This window comes from Gnatocerus cornutus, chromosome 4 (assembly GCF_029298725.1).
Source record: "Gnatocerus cornutus isolate USDA-ARS CGAHR chromosome 4, icGnaCorn1.1, whole genome shotgun sequence".
Taxonomy (NCBI): domain Eukaryota; kingdom Metazoa; phylum Arthropoda; class Insecta; order Coleoptera; family Tenebrionidae; genus Gnatocerus; species Gnatocerus cornutus.
In genome coordinates, this window is record NC_142236.1 from 652,820 (window position 1) to 679,144 (window position 26,325).

A 26,325-nucleotide genomic window follows, 5' to 3' on the forward strand; every position below is an offset into this window, starting at 1 on the left:
GGACAACTAATTGGGTTAAATTTAGAAGTTTCTTTCACGGGGGATTCAGCTGGAAGCTTCAATCATTTCTGACCCAAAACTGTCTCGAAATCTTAGAGCTTCTGAAGCCCCAAAATAAACAGTAGAAAAAAGAAGAGAAAATGGGGAAAAGTAACAATGAAAATTCAGGAATATCATAAAGAAAAATTGTTATACGGTCCTGTGGAAAGTCCTAACTTCTGAGTGCCTGCAAATTATGCAATGAAATGATTCCCTTATTCACCTGGAGATGAATTAGAAACATGGACAACTAATTGGAATATATTTAGAAGCTTCTTCTAAGGGGGACTCAGCTGCAAGCTTCGATCATTTCTAACCCAAAACAGGCCCGAAATCTTAGAGCTTTTGAAGATGTTGAGTAAAAAAAAGAAGAAAAAACAGAGAAATGTAACAATGAAAATACAAAAATATTACAAATAAAAATTATTGTACGGTCCTGTGGAAAATTCTTAACTTTAGAGCGCCTATAAGCTATGCAACCAGCATAACATATGAGCGTAATTTGTGCATAATTAAGCATATTTGGCAAAAATTTGTCGGGATCAAAACCGCAAAACCGTCGCATTTCCCCAATTTTCCGTCATTATCTCCAATAAAATCTGAATAAATTTACCTTAAAGTCAGCTCAGCTTGGGGTCTCTCAGGGTGGCCACCATCCCTTCCTGTTCTATCAGCCCACAAAAATCACTCTAATCCTCACAAAACTCACTCTAGTCCTCACAAAACCGTGGAAACTCACTTCTGGTTCAAACTGCTAATTTTCGATCTGAAATGGCCGCTCCAAAGCCGCCTCAGCGCACTTTTCCCGTTTTACCTGTACTGAGAAAATTTCGGAATGAGGTGCGATAAAAATCGGCACAAACACTAAGAAACCGTTTCCGGACGGTGGAAAATCACTTTGAAGACACGAAATGAACACATTTTCCATGAAAACCGAGAAGATGAAACACTAAATAAAGTTCAAAGCGAAACTTACCAGTTCGAAAACAATCGAGTGTGTTGACAGCCAGAGCTGCCAACCCATGTAAATGATTTAAAAAAATTAATAATGCCTTTATTATCAGTTATCGTGTTTATTATCTGTCGGTTTCGGTTTTGTCGCCTTCTTTTTTATCTAATTCTTATTTTTTCAACGCGTTTATCCCAATTTTTCCAATTTTTCCCTAGTTCCAAAAAAAAAACTAGAACGGGACCAACCGATGGTCTCCGAAGTTGCGCGTCTCTTCAAATTTCGGAGTTGTGAATTTGTGTAATAAAAGTGTTTTTGAAGGGTTTTACTGTGTTTGTGCTCAGACAATGTGTAGTTATGTGCAGTGCTCAGTGTTCTCCAGGTGATGGGTTCAGAAAAGACACTCAGGAAATAAGGTGAGCTTACCCTACTTTGAGGTTATGTTTGTAGCCCTTTACATGTTCTGCAATTCTTGTTACGACTTGCAATTGTCTTGCTAAAGCACCTGTCGTGTTGTTCTTCAAGTTTTTCAAACGAATCAATGAGCAAATGCGAGTAAATAAAAAAATTTAAGCGATTGAACTCGGTTGTTTGTGGTGTAAATTGAAGTCAAGGGATGGCGCCACCAGCGTTAATTTTTTGATTGAATTGAATTTTATTTTCCATTAGAGCGAATTTTTGGAATCCAAAACTAGGTCCTTCTAGTACTAAAAAGGCCTAATGGGCTTGAATTATCGATGGCTCTTTCTTCTTCAGGTTTTTTTTAATTGACTTAGGAACAGGTGACAACAAACAAAGTTTTTATTATAATGTATTTATTATTTAAATTTTGAAATAACTAGCGTCGAGTTCCCTCTCGCTCATTTCGTCTTCTATCCAGTCCAAATAAAGGGGAACGTTCACATAAACCCCCGGAATTCCTTCGTTCCCACAACCAATTCCCCACGAAACAATGCCAACTTGAACAAATCGCCCCTTATCCTCCAAGAGTGGACAAATCAAAGGACTCCCTCCATCACCTTTGCAGGAGTCTTCATCCTTCCTCCCCCCGGCGCAAATGAAACTCTTGTGCAACTGATACCGGGGCCCCAAGCGTGTTTTTCTTAGACTTTGCAAGCAGAATTCTCGATCGATAAGTGGCAGTTGAACTTTTTTCAAAGTCGAGGAGTATCTCCCCTTGTTGTGGGCATTCTTGCCCCAGCCACTGGCCACACAAGCCCCTTCAACGATGTCCTGATAAGGAGTGGACAGACAAAGAATCCCGACGTTATCCTTGAGGACGAAACTGTCCGAGAGGATCAATATCGCGATGTCGTTTTTTAACGACGCCGGGCTGTAGTCGTGGTAAATAAGAATCTCTTCAACTGAATTGTCTTGAAATGGAGATGGCTCGTCTTGACTGTCCACGTTCCATTCGCCTGCTCGCACGAGGAGTTTCTCGGGTTCGTCGGAGTAAGGGCTGACGCAATGCGCCGCGGTTATGGCTACTTTGGGGTGAATCAGAGAGGCGCCACATTTGTACAAATGCGAGCCTTTATCACCCCCGTTTTCTTGAATGATGAGATTCCAAGGTAACTCTCCGAACGCCGTGACGGTTCCTGAGGTGATCCTCGAGTTTCCACGGTTAGCTGGAAAGCCACATCGCGGCTTTGGCTCACTTTCCGGGAGTTCCTGGGGGCTGTTGCAACAGATTTCGTTTGATTTTGCGCAGATTTCGTTGCTTATTCTGAAACGAAATTGAAAAGTTTCCGTGGTAACTATAGATTCCACCTCACTTACCTAGGGTCCAATAATCCGTGGCCATTCACTGTTACGTCGTCGTCGGCGTCGGGACAAAGATGTGAGGGGACACAATGGCACTGTATATTTCTCGGGTTATATTGGAAACGATGATATCGAGAGAATGTCAGCAAAGGCAGAGTAAATACGAGGGTGAGAAACAACATTGTTGGAAGTGACGATTTGATTTTCACTGGGCGATAGCGAAGGGGATGGATCTTTAAACAAGCCCCTCTACTTTAAGGGTGTTTTTCGGGGAAGGATTAGGGTAATTTGTGGGTTTAATGGGAAAAGAAGTGGGAATACGTAATGCGGGATCTCATTAAGCACAAATGCTAGGGCAATAAAGTTTGGAGAAATTAGTACTTTTTTTGGTGACTGTTTTTCCAAAATCCCAATTTTTTTAAATCACAGGGACGGATTCTAGAAATTTTTAATTTCAAGGCAAGCTAAAAATTTTCAAAATTTTCTAGTCGGATCTGTAATTTTGGTAATTTTGACACTAGAGCAATGAAATTTTGAGAAATTACTATTTTTGATATGTTGATTAGCTGTTCCAAATCTCAAATTTTTTGAGCCACAGGGACGGATTTAAAAGATTTTATTTTCAAGACGAGCAACAAATTTCCAATACTTTCTATTCGGACCTATAATTTTGACAGTTTTGACGCTAAAGCAATGAAATTTGGAGGGATTACTACTTATGAGTTGTTGATTGTTTATCCTAAATTCCAATTTTTTTTATCAACAGGGGCGAATTTTAGAAATTTTTATTTTCAAGATATGACTTGAAAAGGGTGTTTTTAATAGGAAAAGAAGTGCCTCATTAAAGCGCCACTTCTCGGAAAACTGAAATAATTACTACAATGCAGTGCCGGCGGATAAAAGCGCTCCACAATACACCTAAGTATTCCAAACTAGAATCAAATAAGAGAATAATTCAAGAGTTATGCACTACGCAAGACAACCGAAGAATGAAAGGTGCATAATTGTAAATTTTTCTTATACCATTTAAAAAAGATTTTCTCCATCCGCACAAGAACCGAAGATGTAAAAAGGTGCGAGCTATTTAGCTTTTTGTTCTCTTACAAAAACGATTTTGAAGCCGGCTCAAACCATAAAACTCTAATGATTTAACTTGAGTTTAATTTTCCAGCGGCTTTACGTTAATTGGAAAATAATTTGACTTTACGAAGCGATAGAAACGATTTCGAAACTGATCACTATTAAAGTGTGATTATTAGATGTTGTGTCGTTTCCTGTTTTTTATGATGTTGTTCGAATGCTCGAAGCACTTGTCAATGAAAAGGAATTAATTTGTATTGTCCTTATGCAACAATGTTTTTCTTCAAACCACACACAACTGACACATGCTCTTGTCATTCGAATTATGTCGCTTTAACTCGGATTTGTGTAATATTCAACATCACGTTACTGTACTAATTGGATATTAACTCTAACTAAATCTGCATACTAATTTAATGATTGATTCGAAAGTGAATAAGAGATGATAATCGCATTTTTCTCTTCTTTGTTCCGGTAAAGAAACACCTCTCACCTGTTACACTTTCTTTGAAACTCTTTTTCCGTCAAGAAAATTTGCATGTTAACGGAATCCACTGATTGCTCTAATAGCAGTCGCAATTTCAATAATAGAGAAAAGTTCGTTCGGCCTAGGGCCCAACCTACGCTCCGTTACCGCTATTTTCGCAACAAAAAAATCTTGAAAATTGAACCACGTCTCGTCCACCTCCATAAATACCATAGCAGGTAAGTGATCGTGTGGGGTGTAGTGGGCATCGCGGACTACCACGTGTTACCATATTTGGTGGGCAAGGCTGCGACCCAACACATGGTTCTTTTTTATTTGGAGCTACCGCTGGCTCTCTTCGAAAATAACAAACGAGTATTGTTAGGCCGGGGTACTGTACAAATTGCACGTTCTTGAAGGCGCGTGGAATGGATTAAGGTAATTGAGGCCATGCGAAATTGGGGGGACGGGCGATTGAAAAATCGGACTTTTACTTTTGGAGTAATAGTTCAGGCAAAATAAACATAAACCTCGGAATAATTAGCTCCAAAATGTTACATTTTAGTCTTAATTACACAGGCAAGTTTGACACTTATCAATATTAAGATCTGCCGTTTATAGTGTGATAACATAGTGATTTAGTTATCTAGAACGATAGTTTGAAAAATTTGAGCAATTCTTTGTACACAAAATGACAGAATTGTGTTTCACATGTACGACAACGTTGACTCATGGTAAAATTTATAATTGTATATTTTAAATACCTATCTTAGAATTGCTCTTAGAATTCACAGAGCCATGAGAATTTAACATTTTATTGACAAATTTGATAAGGTACAATTTGGAATTTGGAATCACCAGTGTCAAGATATTTGCAAATATTTGTTTTCTTTAACATTTACCACCGGTAAACATGGGGACTTTTGACATTTTTTTTGAAACAATAAAACGAACGTCCACACAAAAATCAGTTTTATGGGAATCATTTCGATCTTTAGAAATTTTTGTGTCTATTTTGCCTGTACTATAATAACACAGTCTGGAATAACAAGCCGTTACACAGTTCCATTCAAATTCATAATTTCATCCACTCAAACATGACCCGAAGGCAATTTTTGTGAAAACGCCGATACAACCAGCAATCTCTTCGATTACCCACAAACGTACCCTAACAACCATAAAAGAAGAAACGCTTCTACCCACCTTATGCATCTAGACCATCTAACAAGCCATTTATCTTTTTAGATTACATTGGTCTAGACGCGCTGCATTCTTTCAAATTTCAGGACTTCGACCCTGGAAAAATGAGCAGAAATCCATTTGAATAGAAATTTATAGCTGCAATGTTCTGCTGCGTGTATTTATTAATAAGTGAATTTTTAATCGAAACCGGATTCGTGTAATTCAACAATGAAATTTTTGCACGGCGCTCAGGGGCGTACTCGCAATAATTCACATTCGCGTGATTGACTTTTGATAATGGCGAGTTATGTGTGGGAGGAGTTTTCGTTTTCTAAGAAATTACCTGCGAGGTTTTTACAGGTAATTGAAAGAGATGTCGTTGGACGTCCGTCATCTCACTTTAATTAAGTTCTTAAATCTTTCAGGATCGAGCCTAATGGAGAAGTAGATGATTAAAATTTCTGATAAGATCTCACTTATGATATGCAGTAATTGGGAATTAATGTGGGAAGCCTGAGCGGATTATGCAGACACGCATTAACTTGACAATTCTCACTTTGGAAAGTATTGTCTGAAGAAGCTGAAATTCAAATGGAGACTTGTCATGTTTTAGAGATAAAAAATATTGTTATTAAGAACGTGCCTGGGATACAAGACTGTCACGAGCTCTTCTTGTGTTGTCTCCACAAACGCTCACTGAATTGTTAAAGATGTGCTGGGAGCCAAAACCGATTCTCTGGAATTTTACAAAATCCCTCCACTGTCATGCAAATATTCCTGGCATCTTTCCTCGAGGAAACGATTTGTTAAACAAACACTTTGAAGGAAGTATTCTAATTATTCTTAATGAGTTTGTACACTGCGTTTTCTTAGCAATACCTCCAAGTACCGTTGCGAATTTTGCAAATATGCAGAAATATGGAAACTTAATTATGAGTTTAATTAATTTTCAGTGTGGTTGTTAATGGGAATTTTAAGTTCATTTTGCGTCGATGAAGGACGACTTTCGCAAATCTAAAACTTAATACAACCTTTGCTCTTTGATTTAAAAGTTAATACTGCTCCACCAGCCGGATGCACTTTAGCATTTTTTCGCCCAGCCCGCTCACATTTATAATTCCCTGGGCCTCTACGCACTGCACATTTATTAACTTTTCTCCCTTGACTCATCATTAAAGTCTCTCATTGCGTCCTTTCACATTTCTGTAACTGTTTATCTCAAATTTGAATGTTTTTGAGCAACAGGGACGGATTTTTAGAAATTTCCAATTTCAAGGCAAGCAAAAATTTAAATCTGTAATTTTAGTAATTTAGCCACTAGAGCAGTGGAATTTAGAGAAATTACTATTTTTGAACTGTTGATTGCCTGTTCAAAATTCCAAATATTTTGAGCCACAGGGACGGATTTTAGAATTTTTTATTTTCAAGACGTCCCTTGACCCACCATTAAAGTCTCCCATTGCGTCCCTTTGCATTCCGCTCCTCGTGCAGGTGATGATGTTGTCACCCACGCACGTTTTTCCACGGTTGTCTAAACAGCTCCGACCCCTCCTGGGTACCACTGTGACGTAGCTGTATTCGCGGTGTTCGCGGCCGATGCACGCGGCCAACCAACAAGTTGGTGTGAGACCGTCGTTACCGTCGTTTACCTCCAAGTTGCGGTGTGTTGTGTGTTTGCTTGGGCGCCAGCCTGACATTGTGAACAGTGCGCTTTAATTTGGATAACTCCGGGACCGCGGATCCGGTGGTAAGTCGCTTCCGGGACAAGGCGGGATCCGAACTCTGACTCAGTACGTGATTCATGAGAGTTTTCTTTGAAGTGCTTGCGCAACAATTTGCATTCATTAACTCTGTCAAGGGGGTCTGTTGTAATTTTGGGTAAACAGTTTCGCTTTTTGCTTGTTGGTTCCGGGCACACTGGAGGCAATTATCCGGGGCAAATAAACGATTTTCCCGCCCCGAGAGGCTATAAATCGACCTTCCATTTCCGTCATCTCCAACACAGCCTATACTTTATATTGATTTAAAATGGAGATTATATAAGAGCAACATGTCCATGGCTGCTGAAGCATGAAGTAGCGTGAGTTCGATGGAGAAAAATTGCTCGAAAAGTCCAGAGATCAATTAGCACTTTTTGAGGACAATTAGTCCTTGAGCATTACACAATCTTGAAATGTCAAGCTGGAGAAAAACAACATTTTATTAACAGTTCTTCGGAAATCGTTAGAGCGAATTACCGCCATAAAATCAAACGCGAAGTTAACATAATGAAATATGAAACGAATGGATTTTATATTCCATTGTTCCATAGATATAAATAAATAGACTTGAACCTCGCATTTTTTGTTTTTGTAATGAAGTTGTACTAATTAACACCTTTTAACCTGTTGGTAGAACTGATCAACTGGAAGAATGGATAAAAATCCGGAGTAATTTAGTTAGTTTAATTAGTTTAGATAATACCAGTAAGTGATTGTGCGAAAACTCTCCAGTAGAACTCGATTAAGTTTGAACAACGCAATTATCCTTATCAGATTTAATTCCGATTATGCGCGAATTTATAGATTTTAGATATCTCGAGTCTATTTAAATTAAAAAAATCCGGAATTGAAATCCGGTTTTTCGCTCTTTCTTGTTCAAATTTCAAACACAGTGCGATGATGCAATTATTTTCTTTTAGCATATGACATGTTTGCTTAACGGTCTCAGTCTCTAGTTATCCTCCGGTGAATTTTCCAGCTGCCGTCTTCCACGGTCCGGTGCTCATATTAGTTCCGACATAACTAAATACGCTCGAATATAATATAAATCAAAATAATGCCCCGACATTCCTTATTTACTGTTACTAATTATTACTTACGATATTCGTACCGCTTGCAACAATTCCAGGAGGCATCGTAATAACCATTTTATTATTATCGTGCGCTTCTGAAGATATAGCATTCCACGGAGACTTTGATGGGCTCCATAATGGAGCTTTGTTTGTTCTCGCACAAAGAAACAGTGGAAGGTTTCTTCGAATTTCACCACTTTGACCTTTTCTAGCCTAGAATTGAAATCTCCAGTTTCCGGTCGATCGGATGAAATAACGCGGCGTTTCCGCTTCATGGCATGAATGAATTTTTTATGAAAAGAATCATTGGGGAAAAGTTGGGATGGAAAATTTAGGATTTCTCATTTTTTTTGGGCCACAGGGACGGATTTTAGAATTTTTCATTTTCAAGACGAGCAACAAATTTCCAATGTTTTTCATTCGGACTTGTAATTTTGGTAGTTTTGATGCTGAAACAATGAAATTTAGAGGAATTACTACTTTTGAGTAGGTTCCTGTTTATTTTTAATTTGAATGGTTTTGAGCAACAGGGATGGATTTTAGAAATTTTCAATTTCAATGAAATTTGTAAAAATTACTAGTTTTGATATTTTGATTATCTGTTCCAAATTCCAAATTTTTTGGGGTACAGGGACGGATTTTAGAATTTTTCATTTTCAAGGCGAGCAACTAATTTCTATTATTTTCTATTCGGATCTGTAATTTTGGTAATAGTTTTGATGCTAAGACAATGAAATTTAGAGGAATTATTACCTTTAAGTTGGTAACTGTTTATCCGAAATTTGAATGTTTTTGAGCAACAGGGACGGATTTTAGAAATTTTCAATTTGAAGGCAAGCAAACCATTTTCAATATTTTCCAGTCAGATCTGTAATTTTGCTAATTTAGCCACTAGAGCCCTGAAATTTGGAGAAATCATTATTTTTGATATGTTAATTAGATGTTTTAAATCCCAAATTTTTTGGGCCACAGGGACGGATTTTAGAATTTTTCATTTTTAAGACGAGCATCTAATTTCCAATATTTTCCATTCAGACCTGTAATTTTGGTAGTTTTGATGACAATGAAATTTAGAGCAATTACTACTTTTGAGTTGATAACTGTTTATCCGAAATTTGAATGGTTTTGAGCAACAGGGACGGATTTTAAAAATTTTCAATTTCAAGGCAAGCAAACAATTTTCAATATTTTCCAGTCGGATCTGTAATTTTGCTAATTTGGCCACTAGAGCAATGAAATTTGGAGAAATTATTATTTTTGATATGTTGATTAGTTGTTTTAAATCCCAAATTTTTTGGGCCACAGGGATGGATTTTAGAATTTTTCATTTTCAAGACGAGCATCTAATTTCCAATATTTTCCATTCAGACCTGTAATTTTGGTAGTTTTGATGCTAAGACAATGAAATTTAGAGGAATTACTACTTTTAAGTTGGCAACTGTTTATCCTAAATTAGAATGTTTTGGAGCAACAGGGACGGATTTTAGAAATTTTCAATTTCAAGGCAAGCAAAAAATGTTCAATATTTTCCAGTCAAATCTGTAATTTTACTAATTTAGCCAATAGAGCAATAAAATTTGGAGATATTTTTCGTCCGCACAAGACTGAAGATGTAAAAAGGTGCGAGCTATTTATCGTTTTGTTCCCTCACAAAGAAACAGTGGAAGGTTTCTTCGAATTTCACCAATTTGACCTTTTCTAGTCTAGAATTTAAATCTCCAGTTTCCGGTCGATCGATGTAATGAATAACACGGCATTTCCGCTTCGTGTCATGAATGAATTTTTAGTGAAAAGAATCATCGGGGAAAAGTTGGGACGGAAAATTCAGGACTTAATAATTGCTTTATAATGTCTATTTGGGTCATTGTACAAGACTAGATGAGTCATTGTTATTTTTCAAACTGATATAAACGGACGCTTATCAGCAATTTTATAGTGCATGTAATAGTTTTGCGGGTTTTTCGCGTGTCCGTGGAGGATTTCCAAGCCCCTCGCCGTGTTATCTCCCGTTTTTATCTGAGAGCAGCTATTGTTTCTTTGCCCCGTTGTAAATTCCATTAAAAATGTGTCCCACCTGTTATGCTAAATGGAAACGAGCATAACAACAATATTGTTTGGCAAGTCGTCTCCGAAAGGTCTCTGTAATCGAAAAGAAATTCAATTCTCACGTGTTCCTTTCCTCGTACTTTTACCATTGTATAACAGGCCATTAAGTGTTTAATTATCGTAGCTTCACAGAGAGAAGGAAGTGGAAAGCAAGCAAGAGGCTCGTGCATAACATTATCTGCACGGATCTCTATTTGCATAACTATTACGAGCCGTGACGTCATGACATGTTGAAATTTAATCATTTCAAGAAGAACTCGGAAAGAATTTCCATCGGTTTTATTATTAAACTAGGTTTAAACTCGGTGCAGAGTTATGCCGCATAGCTAGCACGACAAAAAAGAAGCAAGGTTATACTCGAAGGACAATGTGGTCGCGGATTTAATGCATGTGCACTTGTTTAAAATGTCCTGCGACAAACTCACCTTGAGGAACAAAGACACGGCGAATATGGACACGTCAAAATCACTGGGAAATCGAAGATTTAAGTTCAACGGTCGATCAGAAGAAGCCAGTCCTCATTACGCAATTACGCAGATGCGTTCACTTTTCTATCGGTTTATAGCGCCTGGACAAAGAAAATCGACGATACGGAGGATTTATCTCGAATGACATCGGCGTTATTTATCACCGTCAGGTGCGTCTAGAATTTTACCATAAAGAGCGACCTTGCACTTTTTTGTGCGATCAAACCACACCTCGCTCGGTGTAATAATTTCATTATTACTTAATTAACGCCGGAGTGAAATTAATGAGAACACATTCGCTGGAAAAAAAGTGGAGAAATATTGCGGCTTGTCTGAGAAATAATTGGTTGGAGCTTTATTGTTCACAGAGCGAAGAACAATATGCATTAGAGCAAAGCGATCGATTCTTGCGCGAGCATTAACATCTCTTCGATGCAGATCATCGGACATAGCGGTTCATGGTGAGATCACTGGTAAATATACGATTAAAGCGAAATTTATTATTCAGTGCGTAGGACACCAGTTTCGAAAGCTGACATTCAAGTGTGGAGATTTAAATACAAGATTTTGTTCTTCAAGTACGTTTACCTCTTCTCTCGCGGCATAAAGACGCATTTTCCGCTCCACGTGGTGGAAAATCCGAGATAATCGAATTTTATAACAATTGGGGAAAAGCGCAAATCACCAGTGCTCCGATAATTCCTCATGAATGTTGATATTTCAACTTTCTAATTAGCCATTTGCCTTGAAACCAAGGAATGGTGTTGTATTTTAGTTACCAGTGGGTTTGAAACTGAAAGTAAAGGTCACGATTGAATAATTGTAATATAAAATAACTTATTGTTGCGGATATCAAGTTATGTAAATAAGAGTTGACACCAAGTCAAAAGTAGCAGGAAAAAAATCAGAGTAAAGTCCAGGCAAAATAAACAAGAACCTCTGAATAATTAGTTCCAAAGTGTACGAAAACGTTGACTAATGGTGAAATTCTTAATGTATAACAGAGTATTTTAAAGACCTGAGAACTGCTCTTTGAATTTACATGCAGAATCATGAGAATTTAACATTTTATTCCAATTGAAGTAGTTACTACTTTTGACACGTTTATTAACAGTGCCAAATGCCAAAATATTTGAGCAAGGAAGAGCAATATTAAAAAAAATATATTAAGAGGGTAAGCCAAAATTTCGATCTACTATAAAATTCCGTAATTTTGGTAATTTTAACGTCAATACAATTAAAATTGGGGTTTGACATGTTTATTTAATGTGCCAAATGCCAAAATATAGAGCATAAAAGAACAATTTTAGAATTTTTTATTGACAATATACAGTATGTCCCCGGATTGAGTTCACAAGAGGAAAAAAAACGTTATTTTTCATTTTACAAAAAAATGACAAAGAAATAATATTTTTTGCTTAATTTAAAATAAATAAATCTTTAATTAAAACTTTAATATTATCAAGCTGTGTTCTTAAAATCGGAAAAAACAAAAAGAGAAATTTTTTATTTTTAATTTTGCAAAAAATGTCAAAGGAATGAAATTTGTTCCTTAACTCAAGCAATTTCCACTATGTGATTGACCCATTACCTGTTTTAGCACATAGTTCAATTCTAACTCGTAATTCTTTAAGACTGTTTCGAATTTTCTCAATTATTGTGAAGGATGCAATTACATTTTTTTTCGAATTTTTTAATGCTTACACATTATTGGGTAAATTTTTCTTTAATCTTTAACGCATTATTTGATATTGTAAATCCACAGCCTGCTATTATTTAAATACGATTACAAAATTTAATAAATAAAAATAATGAAAAAATTAATTTTAAGAGAAGAAACTAATAATTTTGAAATTTTAATTGCAGATTTATCTGTTTTGAAATAAGCAAAAAATGTTATTCCTTTGTCATTTTTTTGTAAAATGAAAAATAAACTTTTGTTCCCTCTTGTGAACTCAATCCGGGGACACACTGTAGACCAAAATTTTTCTCTTTTTTCGATTAAATTCCGTTTTATCGTCAATGGTCGAAAACCATTTTTGCTTTTAAGAACTCTTAAAGGATTTTACATTGACTAAATGGTTAAAAGTGTTGTGCATTAACAATTTTAAATATTGGTAATGACCAACTTTATTATTGCTTATTGTTGCTAAAGACAGACATGAAGACTAAAATGAAGTTTACAAGGCAATTAAAACTGTGTCTTTATTTACTTCAAATAAACTGGTGAAAAGTATATGTTTTAATGGTGGTAAGAGTTATAGTTTTAATTTTGCGTGAAAAAGTTAAGTTTTATTTTTCAACAGTATGTGTTAATTGCCGCGGTTTCATCTTACCTGAATCTTAGTCTAAATGAATGAGTCTAAATTGTAAGATTTCAACAAAGATATACATAAGATCCATCCTGTTCTTTAGAGGACTCTCAAAAACTAGAAAAAGTTCTTGATATTTTGTTTGGAACAATAAAAAAATCAGCCGTATGAGAATTATTACAAGCTTTTGAAATTTTTGTGTCTATTTTACCTGGACTATTAAGCAGGAAACGTTGAATCAAACAGCACCGTTAGAAAAATCCCAATAAATTAGCGAATTTCTCGTTGGTAATCTCTCGGATCGAGCACGTCTCAGAAAAGAGCCAAGTTTACGAGAAACGCATAATATATCCCGTAAATTACATATAATTATGTGCAAGTGGTTTCTGATATCTCATCAGAATCTTAAAAATGCCTTCCTGTTATCTGTGGATGCCGAGGTTTCTCTAGCGCTGTGAACAAAGCATCATCAGTGGTATTGACGTTATGGAAAATGATGAGCGCAATTAATCATATTTCGCTGCATAAGAATGCGTTAGTTGAATTCCGAAGAGAGAAATCGTAATGTCGATATGTAATAAAAGTTCTGTGCGTTTGCTCAATAACGAGCTGAGCACAGCAGGATGGCAGAGCGTTTGGATTTTTTTCACAGAGACACGAAAAGGAATTACTCGGATCATTTGTCACAATCCTGTAGTGGGGAGAAATATGAATTCGCATTGAGGTTTGGTGATTTGAATGCCAGCGCAGAGCATGAAATTAGATGTTTGGTACAAAGAAATGTTTTTTCGCTCGCTACTGTACTGTGGTGAAATATCGGAATAACGGCCGATGATGGATGAGTGTAGTCCTGAGGATGTCCGATAGTTATTCTAATTATTCAGATAAATCATGGTATTGCTCAAGGGTCTGTCGCGGAACCTTTCTTATTCCGTTCGATGACCTGGGATGTGTGGTAGGTAAACTCTTTGAATTAGCTCTGGAGGTGAAATGTAACCTTCACGAATAGATTTGACGTTTGGATTAAAACGGACGCTTTATCATATTTCTCCTTTTCGGAATCCAACAACCAATTACACTCGCTAATAAACAAATCCACCGTTGCATAACTTGACCAATTTACGACTTCTTTCTCTGAATTTTACGATCGTGTAGCTCCATGGAAATGAGAAAGACTCTTTTCGGTGGAAATGTTCACACAAACCTGTTATTTTCACACTTTGAGAAAGACAAAGAGATTACATCACTACATTCCGGGCGTGACTTTCGTCCGTCATTATTATGACATAAGAGTTGAAACTACCATATGCCGGGCGCACCATGAGAATCTTCAACCATTTCCGGTCAAGACCTTTCAAAGGTCGACGATTTTATTGGTTGCTTTGAAAGGAAAAGTGCTTTCACCGTTTAATTAGTCCTGTAGAATCGTTTTAGAATTCGACCCGAAATGGGATTTGAAGCTTCTTTCGTAATAAGAGTTGACCACATTTCTGTCGCTTAATTTAATCAGGGAAAGTTCAATCTTTTGGTTGTATTGTAAGATTATGGGAAGTTCACACTTTCGAGAGAAAGTCGGGAAACAATGCGATTGAGGTTTTATGTTTAATTGCGGGGTGCGATTCTCAAGTTTCTCGATTCTTCGTGTCGGAAGAAATTCTTATCAGAAAAGTCTCAGTTTTTCAGACCCATTTTGTGAATGAATACACGATTTTTTAGCTTAGAAATTGGTTTTGGATAGTTCGAATTCGAAATTTTCATGTTTTCAATGTAGAAGTTAGCTGCTTTTCATCTCACTTATTTATGGAGCAATATTAAAGTATTTGTGCTCATTTTACGCAGAATTTCACGTGGAACCCAAAAAAGTAAAAAGTAAAAATCATAATTTTGTGCCATTGAAATCGGTATTTTGGGTTGCCTTCTATTCCCTGTTTTTTGAAATAACTCGAAAACGAAATTAGGCATTGCAGGACAAATTAGCGCAAAACTTCTTTTGTGATGCTCAATCTTGCCGCGCCTGAAAAATGGTCTCCCCATTTGGTAAAGAAATCGATACCACTCCGATACAATCAAGGAAGTATGACAACCACACGCATATCCATTTCTACCATCAGACAGTCATACAAACCCATAACATTAGTTGAATACACTGTAGCATTACTTATCCTACGCCGTTTAACGCAAATTCTTATTTATTACCCATCAACGCAGGAAAATTGATGCTTCATTCACAATTATCCTAGTATAAATTTCCTCGAGCTGAACAATGATATCCCGTATATCCATTACCAAGCAGATTTTACCTGCATCGGGACTTTTTCGATGGCTATAATTAGGCGAAATGCAATTAATGGCCTATCGTGTATGTTTAATTAAATTTATTATGCGATGATTACTATCCGGTTTATGGCCGTCATAAATTAATTGTGTTTTAAGAGATTTACGCTTTCCAGTCCGTGCAGTGTTGTGGTTTTGTTTGGGAAAATTAACGTTTTTATTTCTGAGAAACTGTTACGGTCGTAAACGGTCTTGATTGTGGAGTTTTTCAGCGGCAGCCCCCATGACTTGAATAAAAATTCACTGCCACAACAAATTCAAATTCACGGTGCATTCCAACGACACCCATGCATATGACAAACAATTATATTTCAGTCAGAGTAATTTAAAAGTGTACTTTACATTCGCTCCGGAGCTTTGGCTGGTAATACACCACCAACTTGTTTGAAATTCTTGGAGTTGACTGAATGAATCACGTATTGACTAGGTGCAGTTTCCAATTTTTTGAATCATTTCCTGCGCGTTTGACTCATCTAATAATAGTCTAGGCAAAACTAACATGAAACTCGGAAAAATTCGCATAAGGCTAATTCATTTTATTATTCTAAACAAATTGTATGAAATTAATCTTCTTTAGATTGAATTTCTTTGTGTATATTTTCTCCAAGAACTTGATATAGTTTCTGAAGATCCTGATAGAAATAAAATGGATAATTGGTAACTCCTACGAACAATATTAAGACATCTTTTTGTGGTAAATTTGATAAAGTATAATTTTCATAATAAGTATTTTTGATATTTGCAAATATTTGTTTCTTTGACATTTACCACCGCGTAACTTTTTTAGCAGCAATGAGGAGTTTTGACATTTTAAATGAACGTTCTCACAAAAAATCGCTCTTATGGGAATTTTTCCGAGCTTTTGAAATTTTTGTATCTAGTTTGTCCGAACTATACTAATAATTGTTTTCTTTTTAGGTTAAACCATGCAACATTTTCAACAATATTGAAGCACTGAGCAGATTTTAAAGGTGAGTTTTACCATTGTGGTTTCTGAGCGGCCTTGGCACGGATTTGCTTCAAACTCGCCGGTTTAGAGGCATTTTTGATAGTAAATTTGATGAGCGGCTCTCCGAAGAAAAGTCTTTCTTTGTGGTTCTCGTGACAGCTCCGGGCACTGATTAAACATAAAGTAATTAATTAAGTAGGTACTCGGGCAATTACAGCCACTTACTTTCATGTGTGCCGATCAAAAAACGATGTACAGTTAAGTGGAGCAAATAAATACAGAGCTGGCAGGATGCAAGTACTGTTACGTTACGTAATAAAGGAGAGTTTATGTATCGACTAGGATAGAATCAATTCATCGTAATTTAAGAAATTAAGTCGTTTTTTGATTCGACATCAATCATTCAAGTTCCGTTATTTTCGGCGGCTCATTGTGTTGAGATTTTATAGCTACAGGTTTTCTCTTATCTTATTGCCTATAAATCAGAGGACAAAAGTGGAAGGGTCGATGGCATGTATGAGAGGATATAATTGAAGCGTTTAATACGACCAAGAATAAATTCCAGTCGTGTTACCTTTTATCTACTCTCGAAAACTTCTGTGACTCGCTTGTAAGCAGATTTCCCTTAGGATAAGCGCTTTGGCTGTAGATATTGACACGTAACGGCGAAAGAAATTGCTTCATTTCCATGGGGATTATTTACCAAACGCTTCGCTTTGTGGCGACTATATTAACGGGGGTGTGGGGGGATTCGCCCATCTCCTCCATATTTTCTTCAACTCGTTTAATCCCCCAGTAATTGTCAGTTTCTCGTCTGCATTTCGACTAATTAGCAGCAAAGCCGTCACGGTCGTCTAAAATTAATTATCTACATTTAAATCTGCACTTGCTGGAGGTCTCCTCTTCTCCCCATGTGACGTAATGTCCATAAAATATTACCTGGGATTATGCGCGCTGGCCGATCTTTGATGTCGATGAGAATGACTTGAAAAACGATCCTGCACTTGAAGCTTTTATTATCTTAAACTTGGTCTTTGTTCTTGGAGACGTTTCGCTTTCGGCAGTACGAGTCCAGCCGCTTCCATCAAATTAATTACGTTAAATGCGACGTTTAACTTGTCGTGTTTCTACAGGGAAAATTGTACACTTTGTGGTGGTTTATGAGGGTGTCTTTCTGGTAAATGTCTGTGCTGGCTGTTGACAAATGTGGCAAATTGGAAGATGATAGCGATCATAATTCTAAGCAAGAAGCCGTGAGACGGGCGTTTTACGTAATTAATTATGAGGTCATTATCTTGTTATTAATTATAAGAGCCTGTTTTGGTTTTTCTGGCCTCATTAATCAAAGGGGTTTTAATGCCCAATCATTGTTCTCGTACGATTAAAATGGAGCGTTGACTTTACTCGAACCGATTTCATAACGCGCGTTATATCATCGAGCATATGCAAACATCGCTCGTATGCGAATGTGCATAAGACACCTCGGAAAATGAAAGTTGCTATTAGTGGAACAAGATGGTTGGCCTCAATTCGGGTCGTTATAAGTCGAACTAAGCGGCTTTCGATTTCACTTGACAAAGATCGGTATTTTTAGTTGCTTAATATGTGGACGATATGGTTTGATTTACATAATGATAATGAAGGCCGATATGCACTTGAATGGTTTATGGTTTCGGCCCGAAATTTATGAAATTGGTTCATGGAAGGTTGTTAAACTAGAAAATTATAGTTTTTGGGGTTTACGGTGGTTATGCTAACCTAAATTTCGCAGGTCGAACTAGACGATATTATTAAACGTACTATTTCGCGCTAAATTTGGAATGGAAAGTCATTTCGAAAGTAGAATTGTCTCCTTCTAAATTCGAAGCTCATTTTACGCAGAATTTCGCACAGATTTCAAATCTGGGCTTGAAATTTGCGTACGGCAACAAACAACTGAGTTATGGTCGTTCAAAGTTTCGGATTTTCAGTTCCAAATTTTTAATTCTTCTAGTGGTTTGCGCCATCGATTTTCTTGCGTTTTTTATATTAGAAATTTAACTTAGATATATTGAATTTTGGGTTGTAAAATTTTCAAAGCTCGATATTTTCGAAACTATAATATACTATTTTCGAATTTGCCGCTTTAATAGGTCCATTAGAGTATTCAATTTGGAGTCGTTTATAGGTATCTATTTATAAAAGAACTCAAAGTAGGAAAAGTTTGCGACTCAATCGATGAAAAATGTTCAATTTCCAGCGCCCGTCGTAAACTATTTGCCCTATTGATTTGAAATTTGGCCAGTTGATAGATTTCAATCGATATATAATTCAATAATATTAATTTATTATTAATTAATATTATTAATAATATTAATCGCCCCGAAACAGCGTCTTGAAAATGACCCTAAAAACCCTCTGACAATCTAATTTGGTCAATATCTCGTTTATTTCTTGAGGGAATTTGAACTACACTTTACGCAGATTTTTGCGCTGAATCTAAAAATACCTTAATTTTTCTCGTCCGTCAATAAATAACTGAATTAGGGGCGTTTGAAATTTCGGGTAGTCGCCAGAGGGCAAAAATTTTGGAGGTTCGAAAATGATTTTGTTCGATATCTCTGGAATTAAGCCAAATATTAAGAAACGCTTTTCGGAATCGTTTTTTTGCGATATTTTAGATAAAAAATCCTTTTTATATTTTCCAAAAGTAAAAAATTTGAGTTTTTCGGAAAAAATGCACGACTAAATCTATATCAAAGAATGAATAACTTCTCCACTTTAAGTTTTTTTTTAATTTATAAATTTATAGTGATCTAACTGTACAATTTAACGTAAATAGACGAGGACCTTGGAACTTTGTTCAGATGTTACAACATGCAAATTACACTTTGAGGTTAAAGACATGAAACATCTCCAACAAATTTACGTCTTCCAAATTATCATCATCGCCAAGCAAATCAGAAATTTTTCTCTAAATCTCCTTTCGCCATCACCGCATTGTTCTGGAATTCAATAACGGCGCTCGGTAAAGAAGAAAAATATGACAAGTGATAACGGGAAACTCTAAAGTGCATTCAATGTTTACAAGGCGAAACAAAAAAGCACAAAGCATATTCCGTTGTTCTTTAACACGGTGGCGCAACCACAAAATGGCGCCCGTTTAAGTTTATTTAGCTGTGGGTTTCGTCTAACAATCCTCGACTTTTTGCCGTAACCTCGTGCTAACTAACGTCCGTTTTCGCCGATCGTACGGTGTACTAAAACAAAACCGCAACCTACTTCCATTGGTACAAACCCGGAACAAAAGAGTCGTGATGCTGCCAGTACGATTATTTATTTCATCGATTTTTATTTGTGCAGCGGTGCTCGTGTTTGTCTTTCAATATTTTAACATATTAACGATGTTGTACGAATAAATTCATGTTTCATATTCCTAGATATGTACAAGCTGTCACTGGTTTAAGTGCCAGTGTTCATTAGCTCCTAATTTGCATATTACATTGTAGATATAGAAAAATATTAAGCGATTTACGAGTGACGCGAGTTTACAGTTGGTTTAAGCTCGTAAGAAATACCTACGGACTACCCACGAGTCGATAAAAATGTCGTAACAACTACATTTCGTAGCCAAGGATAACGACTGTTACTTTCTATGCTTTTTATTATTAATTTCGTGTTAAACTCTCTTGGTTTGGTGGCTCAATGTCGACAAACTCTTGAAAAACAAATTTGATTTGTTGCCGTTCTTTCGATGGAACTTGTATAAATTTACATTAATTCGTGTCTTTGTTGGCTGGAATTTCTTTGTGGTTTTAGAGGTGAAATGACTCAGGAGCGACTTGTGTGGAAACGAGGAAATTTGCTCCTATAAGGAAAAAGCGGAAAATTTTTTGCTCTTCTATTAAAATTCTAGCTAAAGTGAATGCGTTCCTTAATTATACAGATTACTATGGCACGTTTCATTACCTTCCTTTCCAAACCCTTCACCAGTTCCGAAACAGTTACGAATGAGTCCCAGATTAGAAAAAAGGATTCGTGACTGAGACCGCCATAAATTCTCTTATTAGGCAGAGATGTTACATTTCGTCTCTAATTTATTACTCGCAATTATTTAAACATCGTATGATTATTTTTCCTCTATGATTTAGCCAATCACGACCTCATAAATTGATAAGTAATAACCGTCCTAAATACACACAGATAAGGCACGAATAGTTAAAATAAAAAACTCTCTTGTCTAGGGATTTCTGCGTTTCCACCAGCGAACTTAAACAAAGATTTCAATTAAATCAGATCAGTTCGTTCATTTGCATAATTGAAAAGTGTAAATTTGTTTGCCTAATTCAGGGTTAATTGCCTTTAGCAACCCGGGGGTGAATTTTTATTCCAACTTCCAGTGCGATATTAATGCGATTTTTCCTCAAGTAGTTCGTGCAGAGAATCTTATCGTTGCAGTCATAAATCGCATCGAGCCTTCCTCGGTTACCACTGGTGTTATCTCTTCTTCTTTACGACTGTGGAATCGGCAGACTCCCATTTTCTCATTCCCACCCAAAATGTCGCCCACAGAAAAACCATCTGGAAGTCAATGGACGCTGAACCAGTTTCAAATAGTCACTGATTATTTCGACAAAACCTATCGAAAAATCTTGAAAAATTCTTTATTTATTGCCGATGCGGTATGCAGTGCTGTTGTTGTTTTTTGAAGCGCGGAGCGGCGATCCGATTTCAAAGACATAGTTGAAGATGGAAAGAACTCGTCGGGCAACTGCAGAAGTTTTAAATTATATTGGCAATTATGTGGGCGGCGACGACCTTTATGCGTCATTGCGTTGAAAAATAACTCACTTAGCGGACGTGCATGGTAATTTACGAGGGGAAAGGGGTGGGCAGAAGAAAATTCGAATCTTCCGGGAGTTGTCCAGGCAAAATAGATACAAAAATTTCAAAAGCTTGGAATTATTTCCATAAGGCTGATTTTTTGAGTGGACGTTCATTTTATTGTTCCTAACAGTTCTTAAAAGCAAAAATGGTTAAAAAAAATAGTTAAAACTACCAAAATTACGGAAAAATGGGCTTGTGAATACTAAGAGCAGTTTTAAGGTTTTTAAAATACAGTCTTATGCGAATTATTCCGAGATCCATGTTTATTTTTCCTGGACTGAAGGCAAAACAAAATAAACGGAGGATGCATTTTTTCGACTGACAGCTCCAGCGAAAAATGCAATAAACTTCCGTGCACATTTTTTTGTTTCTCCCTAAAAGGAAATTTCCTTTTTAATTATTTCCGCTATTCATCACTATTAAACACGTTTATACTGAAGAAAACAAATATCTCCGAGAGCTCTCTGCAGTGAAAATGAAGAGAAAATATGTACAAATTATTAATGAGCTTAATTTGTTAGGAGATTATTGAATGCATGCTTTTCTCTCCTCTCTGGATTATTAAATATTTCGAATTCCATTAACGCTTCAATGGAATTTCTGTGTCTCGGACACTAAACTTCACCTTTTTTTGTTGAATTAAATTAGAACTTCAGAGTTAATAATTAGAGTTCATTCTCACTTTCTACCATTTAGTTATAATCGCCATAACTGTAGACCTGAAAATTTGAAATTCAAATTTGAGAAAACAATGCGAGAAGTGGGTCCGATTACACACTCAAACAATTAGCGCTGGAAAGTACAGTAAATTAATACAGACGTGGAATTATTTTGGGTCAGGAGGTGAGAAAATTCGGCGCGAAATTAACCTACCTGGGGCAGGTATTGATTATTTTTTCTTTGCAGATGTCTCAGTTTCTAGTCGTTTTCTCCGCACTGTTCCTCCTGGACTTGGCGGCGTCCCAATCCAACTATGCCGACCAGGCCAACAACATCGAGTATCAAGGCAAAGGTCTTCCTGACCAGGCCACCCTCGACGGCAAAGTCACCAAACTAGACGATCTCAGCCCTGTAATCTTCCTCAACCGTACGAAAGCCGCTCTAAATTGCGCCGCCGGCTCTATGCAAGTCGAACTGAAATTCAACGATAAGTTCTACGGGATCGCTTACGCGGATTTTGATAGGAATTCGGCTTGCCAGGTGTACGGGAAAGGGGGTTACAGCTACAAACTCGAGCTGCCTTTGAAGGGATGCGGGACGAAGCAAGTATGTACTTTCAGGGGATGTTGCGTGGAGTTCACGTGTTGTTTTAGAATCCTCAGCGTGTTTTCACTAATAACATCGTCGTGAGGTTCCATCCAGGTCTGGAGATTGATGGGGATGAAATCATCACTATCGTGTGCAGGTATCCACCGCCGGTGGCGCCGCTCCCCGATCCGCTCGTCGATTTCAGGTGAAAATCTCCGATTGTATCGAGGGTGATTACATGTTAACTTTGCAGTAAGAGTCCCATCGCTCCGGCGGCGGTCCTCGAACCAGCACTGCGCCCTTTCCAGATCCTCCTCATCTTCTGCGGAATTCTCTTCCTGTCCTTACTCCTTCTAGGTCTGGGATGCTCTTACTATTGTCTCAGACGAAGAAACATGACTGTCATCCGAAAACCCTTCCCGTCCATTGCCGATTCCGAAATAACGAAATTCTCTGGAAGCTCCCTGGGCAACCTCTCCATGTTCGAGGGTTTGAAGATCCCCCGCGTCAACGCCCCCGTGGTGGCGGCGGCTGACAGCAGCTCCGGCAGTGAAGGGCTTCTCATCCCTTCAGATTACCCATCAGAATCGCACTCGGAAGCCGAAGAAGGTTCCTTACCACCGTCTTCAGGTGGTAGCTACGAAAACCAAGCGTACCTCCCCGACACCAGCAGCTTCTACAGCGAGGGCTACGGTCAGACGCAAGAACAACACATCCAGAACGCGACGGCTGTCGTGACCACAGTCCCGAGACTTCCTCTGGCTGTGCCGAAGGAACAGCCGAAGTTCGATGTCCAGGTGAGGGTGAAGAGAGCTCCGCCGTCGCCCCCAAGTTTGAGCATTTCCGACACTGAGAGTTCTATCGCGAGAACCGAAAGGAACTTGTCTACCATTCTTGAGCAGCGAGAGGATAGCGTGAGATCAATTGATTCGCCGCCTCCGGCGGAAAGAACGCAGTTTACGTACGTGCCGGAGTTGCATCCGCCACCGAGACATATTCAACCGGCGCCGACTTACAACAGGATTTTGAGGAGGCAACAGGAGTTGCATGAGGAGCCGCCGAGGATGGCGCCGGCGAGGTCCATAGCGTCCTTGAACACTGAGATGACGGACACTCACTCCATGACGGAGATTATGGATGATCATAGTAAGCCAGCACCGCCGCCACCGCCACCAATTGTCCCCCGACAAGAATACGTTGTTGATATGAGACCGCCGCAGCCACTAGAGCCGCCAATTGCTGTCGTGCACAAACCGGAAGTCACCTCGCACGTGGTGGACGACGTCTTCTTGAGAACCATCACCGAGAAGAAGACAATCGAAGACATCGAGCGCCATAAGAGATTGATCACCGAGTATCACACTCGTGCTAAAGCTGTCCCGGAGCAGCACTGGGATGTCACGATTAAGAACTACCCGGTGGAGATGCCGGAGCCTCCGGAATGGGAAAACTTCTCCGATATTTCTTCGGCTTCTGGAATGACTTTAACACCGAAGTTGGAACGTGCGGCGATGAGCCTCCCTCCGCAGAACACCATCGATGATAATAAACTTCCTTTGAACTCCCCGGAGCTCGTCGGAAGCATCGCTCAACAAGCCGTTCCTCCAGGTCCCCAAGAGAGTTTTCTCTCGACTTTCAACATCCCGTTGGAGAATCCGGCGGTTTCCAACTGGAACGTGTTGATCCGCGTCCTGCAACCAACCGAACAAGAAGAAGGTCCAGTCATTGAAAGCGCAGAGATGTTCAACTCGCAGCTGACGCTGTCCGATAAGATGAAATGGAGACAGATCATCACCACCGAATCCACTCTTCGCACGCTCCTCACTGAAGCAGTGGTCCGCGAAGACTTCGAACGAATCCGACAAGACACTCGATACGAGAAACTCTTCGAGCCCCCGAAATGGGACGTGATTATTCGAATTCTCACCCCGATCGACAAACCGAAGAGTCAAAGCCGCTTCCGCAAGAAGAACGACTGGGATACGAGGAGTCGCCGCAGCAGCTTGCCGACGTTGTACGAGTACGACTCTGATGGAGGTAGTTCCGTTCGTACTCTCACCCAAGACCCCATCGTCCACGCGCTTCTTCCCCTGCGTTCCCGAAGAACCTCGCGCTCGAGCTACCGCAGCGAGGTGGATCTGAGATCCATGTCGGAGGTAACGGTGGATTTCGGCCGCCCTGAAGACAGCCACTCGGAGAGTTCGAGTTATTATCCCGCGAGGTATTACGAAGACGAGGACTCCTCGCACCATCCTTCGTTGGCCAGGTCTTTGAGTCAGCCGAGTTTGGCGCGCTCCGCCAGCGAGTTCACCGAGCGATGGGTGGCGCCTTCGCGGTACGACACCGCTAGTGAGTTCACTAGTCCTGAGGCGACTCCCAAGTCTCAGAGAAGCAGCAGGATACAGCCGCTGCATGTTCCTAGAGGATCCGGCGAGCACTCGTCGGTGTGGCAAGCTAGTGCCAGCAGCCAAGTCACTCAAAGACCTGGAATGACCTCGCAAGTCGTCACCAAGGAGTTCCGAAGTGAAGCGTCGACCAGTTTCATGGGAAGTGGCCGAAAAGACTGGTTTGGAGATAACGACAGTGAAGCTAGTTTTAAATAACTCCCTAACTATCTAACGGTATTAATACTGCCCTGTTAATAGTAGAATTTCAACGTAATTTTAGTAACTAGAATGCTGTGATAACGTTTGTACGATTCGGATGGTTTTATGGATTTTGACAAGGGCTGAACCCGTTTGTTCACTTTTCCACGGGAACGTGTGGGGGACTGAAGAAGTGGGTGCTTTACTAAACTAGTTGTAATTATTTTTTTTCTTTTGTATGCTCAATTCTGGTGGAGGGGTAAGTGGGCTTCTTGCAATCTTATTAACCTCGCTCTCGTAAGTAGCTAATTTAATTTATAGAAGTTTTATTTAACACCATTGTAACCGAGGTGCTCACAAGTACCAATAATCAATATTTAATAAACGCTTACTGTACTAAGTTTGTATTTTAATAAATAAATCATTTTCTACCCAAAATCGTTTCATTTCGTCCGAAAATGTGAATAAAAACAAACCGACCGATGTACAAATACCCAGATGAAACAACAAATAAAAACGTCTATTAAAACGTTCAGCGCAAATATTTTCCAAAAAAACATTTTCATTTCATGCTTTGCTTGATCCGAGGCTCTTTAAAGAGGATGTTGCAACATCGGTAATGAATTTCTTGTGGCAGCGATGAACAAATATTTCTGTTTGTCGAGTAAATTGCCTGACAATACAAAAATGGTGGATGCGCCACTCTTCAACTTGTTTTAACGTTGCAATTTGCGGAAAATTCGTCGCAAAGTTTTGTTGGCGCCGGATAACTTTGCAAGTTTTGAGAACTGAGAGGTTTCCTCTGTACATTCGTTTTAGTTGTAGTTTATAAATCATGTATGAATAATACAGGCTTTGTACATGCGCCCAACTTTCACGTCTTTAGAAATGAACTAAAAGGTTACTTGGAAAGTTTTTATTCTGCGTGTCTCAAGTAAAAAATGAAGTTGATTAAGAATGGAAAAATTATTCATGAGTTATGTTTCTTGGAACTTAACCGGGGAGAAATGAGCTTTGACAGGAAATCGAAGGAAATGCGAATCGCTGTTTTAAAGTTTCGCAATCAATACGAGTGTTTCGGCGTTATTTCTTAATTTAAAACGATAAAACATTGGACGTGCTCTCATTACAACAAATTTTGGAAT

At 38.4% G+C, this 26,325-nt stretch overlaps 2 protein-coding genes across 4 annotated transcripts; one reads left to right on the forward strand and one right to left on the reverse strand.

The window, feature by feature from the left end:
• The first annotated feature begins 1,381 nt into the window (after window positions 1-1,381).
• Window positions 1,382-25,618, forward strand: pot (zona pellucida domain protein papillote). Of its 3 annotated transcripts, none has more exons than XM_088034151.1 (5): window positions 1,382-1,404; window positions 16,451-16,503; window positions 22,254-22,613; window positions 22,661-22,800; window positions 22,849-25,618. In XM_088034151.1, the coding sequence occupies exons 3-5, from the start codon at window positions 22,254-22,256 to the stop codon at window positions 25,196-25,198; spliced, it is 2,850 nt and encodes a 949-aa protein (XP_087890277.1). In that variant the 5' UTR covers window positions 1,382-1,404; window positions 16,451-16,503; the 3' UTR covers window positions 25,199-25,618. The 3 variants fall into 3 exon arrangements, with proteins under 3 accessions (XP_087890277.1, XP_087890276.1, XP_087890275.1); XM_088034150.1 differs by lacking the exon at window positions 1,382-1,404 and adding an exon at window positions 7,046-7,270; XM_088034149.1 differs by lacking the exon at window positions 1,382-1,404 and adding an exon at window positions 7,046-7,227.
• On the reverse strand, window positions 1,811-2,942 carry LOC148175691 (phenoloxidase-activating factor 2-like). Its single transcript, XM_088034657.1, has 2 exons — window positions 2,768-2,942; window positions 1,811-2,714 (listed from the first exon to the last, which is right to left on the reverse strand). The coding sequence occupies exons 1-2, from the start codon at window positions 2,932-2,934 to the stop codon at window positions 1,811-1,813; spliced, it is 1,071 nt and encodes a 356-aa protein (XP_087890783.1). The 5' UTR covers window positions 2,935-2,942.
• Window positions 25,619-26,325: the final 707 nt, after the last annotated feature.

What these genes read in the sequence shown, in the direction of transcription:
- LOC148175691 (XM_088034657.1), bottom strand. Translation starts at nt 2,934, where the DNA reads ATGTTGTTTCTCACCCTCGTATTTACTCTGCCTTTGCTGACATTCTCT. An exon ending in CACGGATTATTGGACCCTAG is followed by an intron (nt 2,715 to 2,767) that starts GTAAGTGAGGTG and finishes ATTTCGTTTCAG; the next exon opens with AATAAGCAACGAAATCTGCG.
- pot (XM_088034151.1), top strand. Translation starts at nt 22,254, where the DNA reads ATGTCTCAGTTTCTAGTCGTTTTCTCCGCACTGTTCCTCCTGGACTTG. An exon ending in AGGGATGCGGGACGAAGCAA is followed by an intron (nt 22,614 to 22,660) that starts GTATGTACTTTC and finishes GTGTTGTTTTAG; the next exon opens with AATCCTCAGCGTGTTTTCAC. An exon ending in GATCCGCTCGTCGATTTCAG is followed by an intron (nt 22,801 to 22,848) that starts GTGAAAATCTCC and finishes TTAACTTTGCAG; the next exon opens with TAAGAGTCCCATCGCTCCGG.